An 8681-nucleotide genomic window follows, 5' to 3' on the forward strand; every position below is an offset into this window, starting at 1 on the left:
ACTTTTGCTCCTGTAGCCAAGATAACCAATATTCGTACTCTTATTGCAGTTGCATCTATTCGTCAATGGCATATTTCTCAAATGGATGTCAAAAATGCTTTTTAAATGGTGAGCTTCATGAAGAAGTCAATATGGTCCCTCCGCAAGGAGTTTCTCATAATCAAGGGGAAGTATGTAAGTTAAAAAAGGCTCTATATGGTCTTAAACAGGCTCCTCGAGCTTGGTTTGAGAAATTTTCTACTGTGATCACTTCTCTTGGTTTTTGCTCTAATGAACATGATTCTGCATTGTTTATAAGGTCCACCGCTTATGGTCGCATTATACTTTCTCTATATGTTGATGATATGATTATTACAGGTGATGATGTTAGTGGAATTAATGAGTTGAAATTGCAGTTAGCCAAACAGTTTGAGATGAAGGACTTGGGAACTCTTCGCTATTTCTTGGGGATTGAAGTTGCCTACTCTCCTAGAGGCTACCTTCTTTCTCAATCCAAGTACATTGCCAACATTCTTGATCAGACTCGTCTTTCTGATACTAGAGCAGCAGATACTCCTCTTGAGTTGAATGTGAAATATGCTCCTTCGGATGGTGTTCCTTTACCAGATTCCACTTTGTATCGTACTTTGGTTGGCAGCTTAGTGTATCTTACGATTACCAGACCTGACATTGCTTATGCTCTTCATGTTGTTAGTCAGTTTGTTGTCTCTCCCACTATAGTACATTGGGCAGCAGTTATTCGGATTCTTTGTTATCTTGGAGGAACTCAATTTCAAAGTCTTCTCTTTCCATCGTCATCCTCATTAGAGTTACGAGCTTATTCTGATGCTGATTGGGCTGGTGACACCACAGATCGTAAATCCACCACAGGGTTCTGTATCTTTCTTGGAGACTCTCTTATTTCTTGGAAGAGTAAGAAACAAGACATTGTCTCTCGCTCCTCTACAGAAGCTGAGTATCGTGCTATGGCATCCACTACCGCTGAAATAATTTGGTTGCGTTGGCTTTTGTCTGATATGGGTATCTCTCTTTCTGAGCCAACTCCGATGCACTGCGATAACAAGAGTGCTATTCAAATTGCTCACAACTCGGTCTTTCATGAACGAACCAAACACATTGAGATTGATTGTCATTTTACTCGTCATCATCTTCAGCGTGGAACTATTACTCTTCCGTTTGTTTCTTCTTCTTTACATTCCATTAAACGTTTCCGTTTTTTAGTTGACAAACTCTCGATGCTCCATGTTAATGCATCGTGAGTTTGAGGGGAGATGTTAGATAATATTATTATATATTAGTAGTAAGGGTATTTTAGACATTTCTGTTCTTTTATATATACACTCATTGTAACCCTATTAACAACAGTTTTGGTTCATTATATGTTATGAAACCCTAGAGTGGTTGTTTCTCTTCTTCCTCTTTCTTCCGTCTCCGCTTTTGTTCTGTTTATCTAGAATTACTGGATTATTGTTGTTATCGGCATAATTTGTTACTGTGGGATATCACAATTTTTTAACAAATTTGAAATTGAATTAGATGTGTTAATAAGTTGAATGAACTGTATGCTAATGCCAAATTCACGAGATTAATGATGATTACCATTGTTTATTGAAATTCCATTTTGATTCTTTTATTATTTGTTTTTGTTTTTTTCTTTAAATTTAAATGAAGTTTTGTTGTATTAGTAGTACTAGTTGTAAACTGCCACTGTTTTAGTGTTTCTTCTTTAGTTTATGTTCTGTTGAACTTTGTAATGTTATTATGGCTATATGATTCTGATTTATGCTTGTGAGCTACCTTTGGTTATAGATTATGGTCATTGTAAGCAATACAAATTATAAGCAAAAAAAGTGTATACGTTTGTTGGACTCAAATATAAGCAAATGTCAATTAATCCATCCACATTTAATGTTGTTATTTCAAAAATATCATTAAAGTAATTACTTAATATTAATATTATGAGCAGATGACCGTAATAATTAGGGGTAGGTAAGTACATGTATTCCATTTTTTACACGAGATCAAGAAAATTAAATGCGCTTAACTACCATCCCTCAGTAAGTTCTTAAGTGCAAAAATATGTATTTTTACTTATAATCGAGTCTAGAGAGAGTACTATTTTGATGTTGATGTTTCTTTCAGGTTATGATATCAAGATGTATTTCCTAGCTAATCTAGATTCACATGGTGATATTGCATTATTGAGATACATAATTAGATGGGTCAATCCCAGAGCTCAAGTTCCTAATTAGTTTTTTTTATTTTGTTACATCACAATTCACACAACTAAAATCTCTTATAATAACTACAACCATAGATTCACATCCCATACACACACAATATACCCTTATTTAATTGGTTTTTGCTCTCATGTTTGGTGATGCTAATTTGTGACTGAGATTCGGCAACCACTTTGCTACCTGAAACCTTTATTCTCTGTAACTCTAACATTCTGAAATTTGAATATGATTATGTTTTTGTATATTAAAACTAAGGTGCTAAGAAAATGTTGTTATATTTTCTTTATCAATTTGAATTCTGTATTGCATATTGTGCCTTATGTAGGCAAGTTTATACTCTGATGTATTTTGTTAGTGTTGGTTATCAATAAAACTAAAATCTGGTGTTTCAGGCTTCAGCCCAAAAACTTTTCAATTAGTTAAAAGATCGAAGCGTTTTAGGTACTTTTCTCCATAGTCAAGGTTGCTTTTTTATAACAGTGGCTCATGAAGATGCAGGGGAAGTGGGGAACAAAGGGGCATGATAATATGTTATATAGGCATCTTTCATAAGGAAATTTGTTGTTGTATTGGTGTTTCTGGCCCATGTTTGTTAATATTCTCTACTTCTTTGACTGTCTTTTACCCTAAGTAGTTAATCCCAGCAGTTTCCGGCGAGATCTCTCTGTTACGGTGCGGTGCAGTGTCTGACCGCAATGACATGGTCCACGACAGCGTGAAACAAGATTCGGGCGAGATCCTGCTATCCCGAAGTAGTTAATCCCAACGTTTTCCAACGAGATCCCGCTATTATTTCTTCCTCTCTGTTTTGTTGTTTCAACTTTCACCTAGGAAGAAGAATATATTAATGAAGATGATGCTTATCTTTGATTCCTATGCTAGAACATGCATTTGAGGTTTAATATTTAGTTATTTTATTATTTTGTGTTAAAGACTTCATTATGCATCATCTTTATTCCTTGACTTTTGTTGGTATTTCAATGTATGTTTTCACTAAGAGTAAGACTTGTGGATTTTTATTACTAATTATGAATGTTTCAGATTTTTGAGTCATTTGTTAATTTTGCATTAAATATAGATTTATATAGTATTATTCATGTAATTTATTCAAAAAATAGCAATTATCCTGCTTATCCCACAACGCCTATCCCACTTTTGGGGTTGGCGACGCACCGCTATCTAGGATTAACTACCAAGCTTTTTACCTGCAGCCTTACCCTTTACCCTTTACTTAATTAGTTTTGTCTCATTTGTTTAGTGATCAGCAAACTGATTTTACTTATTTATTTATTTTTTATGTTTTCTTTAAATGACTTGTTTTTTGTATTGAATTTTGTTTTGGATGACTCATGACTCGTTTTTTTCTTCATTCTTTCATAGCCGTTGCTACTTTCGTCTCCAAAAATTGTTTGCTTAGGTTTTTGTTCAATTGGTTAGGTCTATGTAACTTAAGCATCGGCAAGATTAGGCCAGCTAATGATGGAGGATCTTATATCAATGCATGCGGAATTTAGGCAGTTTTATAGACCAGAGGAGTCTAATTTCCCTTCATGGCTTAGGCAAGAAGAACTTGAAATACTTCCTTCTGTATTGAAAGAGATATTGCTAGGAAAAGATGGAGTGGAGTTGGGTGGTTGGATGCCCTTGTACAGGTGATTTACCCTTAATGTAATTTGCATTTGCCATAGACTTACAAGAGACTAGAAATGTCCTACATCCAAAAACAAAACTGAAAGCATTATGCTTCACTACTACATGCATTGGTTTTATATTTTCACACTCAATTGCTTTTGACTTGTTTATTGCCTCGAAGTTTGTTTCTTAAAGCTGGACAAAATCACCACAACTCAACACTGTTTAAGGGGTGCATTTATTTAACTTCCATTTTAAATTCTATTAGTTATTTTCGTTTTGATTGTGTTAAATAGTTCTTGTTTTGTTAGTGTAGTTAAGGCATCGATTTTTACATTGTTATGTGACTGTTTTCGCTGTGTCCTTTTGTTCTTTGAAAAGAATAACAAATTTTGGTTGTAATGTTTGGAATTTCTCAGTGCAGCTGATGTTGTGGTCTTGCAAGTTCCGTCCTTTTAATAAAGTTGGAATTGCAAGTTCCGTCCTTTTCTCTCAAATGGGAAGGATTTTATCGTAATTAGAAATTCCTATTTTTAATAGATCAGTTATATATGATGATAAGATTTAAAGTACTAAAAACATTTTTTCAATTTAATTTTTTTAAGATTGTTATCTGACATAGTGGGAATTTAGGGAATTAGAAAATCTGATTTAATTATGTAAATATAATAATTAATTTTGTTAATAAAAAATAACATGCCACCGTCTATGTGTAAAATTATTTGTCACGTGGATGTCGGTGTTAACTACCAACTGATTAGCTGAAATCTAACTCAAGAACTTAAATAAAAAATTTATAATAGTTCAGGGACCTGATTACAATTTTTCTTTTATTTTAGAGATCCATTTAAATTTTTTAAAATAGTTTAGAGATTTATAGAGTAATTAAACTTATATTTATATATTTTATTTATCTTAAAATAATTAACTCGCAATTGTGAAGTCACGAATCAGAACAAGATGTTCAACTTAACAAAATTTCAGGATAAGATGTCCAACTTAACAAAATTTGTTATAACTATGTTTAAGGAATTAAACCTATATATTTTCAATAATAAAAAATGACTATTTTGTATCTAGTGAGATATTTTGTAGGGTAAAATATTAAATATATAATTATAAGAGTTTGTAATTTTTTATTTTAATAGATATGAGGGAGACTTTTCAAAAATCCAACTGATACTCCCTTCATTATCAATTCATCATGGCTACTATTTTGACAAAACAAACACTTGTTCTCCTCTTGGAATTACTGGAAAAGATTGATTCTTATGAATTCTCTGTCGTCTTCAAGAACACGAAGTTTGACTTTTCACTCTTGGTAAATCTGAAAGAAACACTGTCGAGGCTTCTAAGTGTAATTAACGATGCTGAGGAAAAACAATTTACCGATCCTAATGTGAAAGAATTGCTGGTTATGTTGAGGTATGATGTATTTGAAGCTGGCAAATTACTTGGCAACGTGCAGTATAATGTGTATGAAACCCTAACTCTTACTTCTCAGCTGCGGAAAGAATTATCTTTTCTTTTTCATCGGATTTATTCTAACAAGCAAAAATTAATTGAAAGATTAAGTCTTTCTAGTTATGTTCCCTTTGGAAGCCTTACAAGCTCTGTTGTGGTTGATAAATCTTTTATTTATTATGGAAGAGACAATGATCAAAAGATACTTAAAGATGTTTTGTTGTCTAGTGATTTTGATAGTAAAATTAGAATAATTTCTATTGTGGGTATGGTAGGGATTGGTAAAACAACCCTTGCCAAACTCCTTTACAATGATGCCCAAGTAAAGGAGAAATTTGAGTTAAAAGTGTGGGCAAATATCTCAAAAGGTTTTGATGTTTTGACGGTTATTAAAACCATTCTTGAATCTATTGCTTCACAAACAATCATTAGTGATAACACGAATTCTCAGCTTGAATATTTCATTGCAAAAGGAAATGACACTAGTGATGTGAAAACCATTGACCAGAATCTTCTATTAGTGACATTGCAGCAAATTTTAAGCTCTACAAAGTTTTTGTTGGTATTGGATGACGTGTTGGCTGCAAAATCTATTGATTGGATATATCTGATGGACATCTTTAATGCGGAAGCAACAGGAAGTAAGATCATCATCACAACACGGAATGAAAGTGTTGCTCTATCTATGCAAACCTTTCTTTTTGTCCACTATTTGGGACCTCTCGAAAGTGAAAATTGCAGATCTATAATTGCCACACATTCTTATGTAATATGCAACTACAAAGACTCCGATATAGTTACTGTTTTGGCAGAAAAATGTGATGGATCACCATTAGCTGCAGTTACACTTGGAAAGGCTTTTCATCGCATCACATTTTCTCAACATTATGAGCAGAGTTTTGGGCTAGAAAGTAACATTTTGAGATTGGCAAATTATGAGGTGCGCAATGCTCTAGAATCAAGCTATTTTTATCTTTCAGCTCCTATACAACGTTGCTTTGCATATTGTTCAATTTTTCCAAAAAAGTCCATCTTACATAAAAAGATGGTAGTTCAATTTGGATTGCAGAAGGCTTAGTAGAACTGCCCACAAGTCAAGAAAGTTGGGAAAAAGTTGGAGAAGAATACTTTGATGTACTAGTGTCATGGTCGTTGATACAACGACGATCTATCAATGACGAGGAAGCAAACTTTGAAATGCATAACCTCATCCATGATTTAGCTACAGTGCTTTCATCAATTCTACTTGAAAGAGTACATGATTTGTCATACAATAGGGGGCTATATGACTCATTTTATAAATTTGATCAATTGGATGGATTAAAAGATCAAAGTACCTTTATAGCGTTACCATTACAAGAACAATTACCTCTTTGTTTACTATCGAACAAGGTAGTACATGACTTGCTGCCAACAATGAAAGAGTTACGCGTGTTATCTTTGTCAAACTACAAGAGTATCACCGAGGTTGCCAACTCTATTGGAAATTTATTATACCTGCGGTACTTAAATCTTTCTCGCACAAGGATTGAAAGGTTGCCTTCTGAAACAGGCAAACTTTACAATCTGCAGTTCTTGTTGTTGTCTGGTTGTAAAAGGCTCATTGAATTGCCAGAGGACATGGGAAAATTGGTTAATCTGCATCACCTTGATGTTAGTGACACTGCATTGAGGGAAATGCCCATACAAATAGCCAAACTAGAAAATCTCCAAATTTTGTCTGACTTTGTTATCAGCAAACATAGTGGTGGATTGAAGGTTGCAGAGTTAGGAAAATTTCTCCACCTACATGGAAAACTTTCCATCTCCCAACTACAAAATGTTAATGATCCCTTTGAAGCTTTTCAAGCTGGTATGAAGATGAAAGAACAAATAGATGAGTTAGCTCTAGAATGGGCTTCTGACAGTAGTTTTTCAGATTCACAAATTCAAAGTGTTGTACTTGAAAATTTACAACCCTCGACAAATTTGAAAAGTCTCACCATCAAAGGCTATGGTGGAATCAACTTTCCAAATTGGTTGGGTAATTTTTTGTTTGGCAACATGATGTATTTAAGGATCTCAAATTGTGATAATTGTATATGTCTTCCACCCCTTGGTCAATTGGGTAATTTGAAAGAACTCATTATTGATTCGATGCTTTCAATAAAGAGCGTTGGTACTGAGTTTTATGGAAGTGAGTGTTCTCCTTCATTTCAACCATTTTCCTCGTTAGAGACTCTACACTTTGAGGATATGCCTAATTTGGAGAAGTGGAACATGATAGGAGGTCCAACTATAAAATTTCCCAGTCTAAAAAGTCTGTTACTAAGTAAGTGTCCAAAACTGATCGGAAACATACCCGACCAACTTCCTTCCTTAACTGAACATGACTTGAGGGAACATGATCTGCAAGTGAAGTCAAGACATTCATATGATAATGGCAAGAATGTAACTATAATTCCATTATCAGATGTATTCAGCCAGTTGGTGTTCCCTCTCAATTCTCTTCAACAGTTGACCATAGACGGCTTTCCATCTCTGACGTCTTTTCCAAGAGACGGTCTACCAAAAACTTTGAAATTTCTTATAATCAGTAATTGTGAGAATCTAGAGTTCCTTCCTCGTGAATACTTGCACAATTACTCATCTCTCGAGGAATTGAAAATATCTTATAGCTGTAATTCAATGATATCATTTACCTTGGGCACTCTCCCTATCCTCAAGAGTCTGTTTATCGAGGGTTGTAAAAATTTAAAATCGATATTAATTACAGAAGATGCGTCGCAAAAAAGTCTCTCGTTTCTTAGAAGCCTCAGAATATGGGACTGTAATGAGTTTGACTCATTTCCCCTAGGTGGATTAGCCACTCCAAATCTTGTTTATATTGCAATATGGAAATGTGAGAAACTTTGTTCACTACCACTAGCAATGAACATGCTAACTGACCTTCAAGAAATGGAAATTGATAATCTACCAAATCTTCAATCTTTTGTCGTAGATGATTTACCTATCAGTTTACAGGTATTGACTGTTGGCTCTGTTGGAGGGATTATGTGGAATACGCCAACTTGGAAACATCTCAATCGGCTGTCGGTGTTGCGAATTAAAGGTGGTGATACAGTGAACATGTTGATGGTGCCATTGCTACCGGCATCTCTTGTGACACTATGCATTTGTGGTCTTAATGATACAAGAATTGATAGGAAGTGGTTTCAACATCTCATCTCTCTCCAAAACCTTGAGATTATTAATGCTCTCAAACTCAAGTCGTTGCCAAAAAAAGGATTACCTTCCTCTCTTTCAGTACTAAGTATGACTCGATGTCCATTACTGGAAGCAAGTCTACGGAGGAAGCAAGGGAAA

The 8681-nt window shown here is 34.4% G+C and overlaps 1 protein-coding gene across 1 annotated transcript in view; it reads left to right on the top strand.

The window, feature by feature from the left end:
• Positions 1-5007: 5007 nt before the first annotated feature.
• Positions 5008-8681, top strand: part of LOC101500201 (putative disease resistance RPP13-like protein 1) — a 16274-nt gene continuing 12600 nt past the window's right edge. Inside the window, 2 exon segments of the mRNA XM_027330899.2 lie at positions 5008-6391; positions 6394-8679. Of these exon segments, the coding sequence (XP_027186700.1) occupies positions 5077-6391; positions 6394-8679 (3601 nt within the window). The 5' untranslated portion in view covers positions 5008-5076.

Source organism: Cicer arietinum, chromosome 5 (genome assembly GCF_000331145.2).
Source record: "Cicer arietinum cultivar CDC Frontier isolate Library 1 chromosome 5, Cicar.CDCFrontier_v2.0, whole genome shotgun sequence".
NCBI lineage: Eukaryota > Viridiplantae > Streptophyta > Magnoliopsida > Fabales > Fabaceae > Cicer > Cicer arietinum.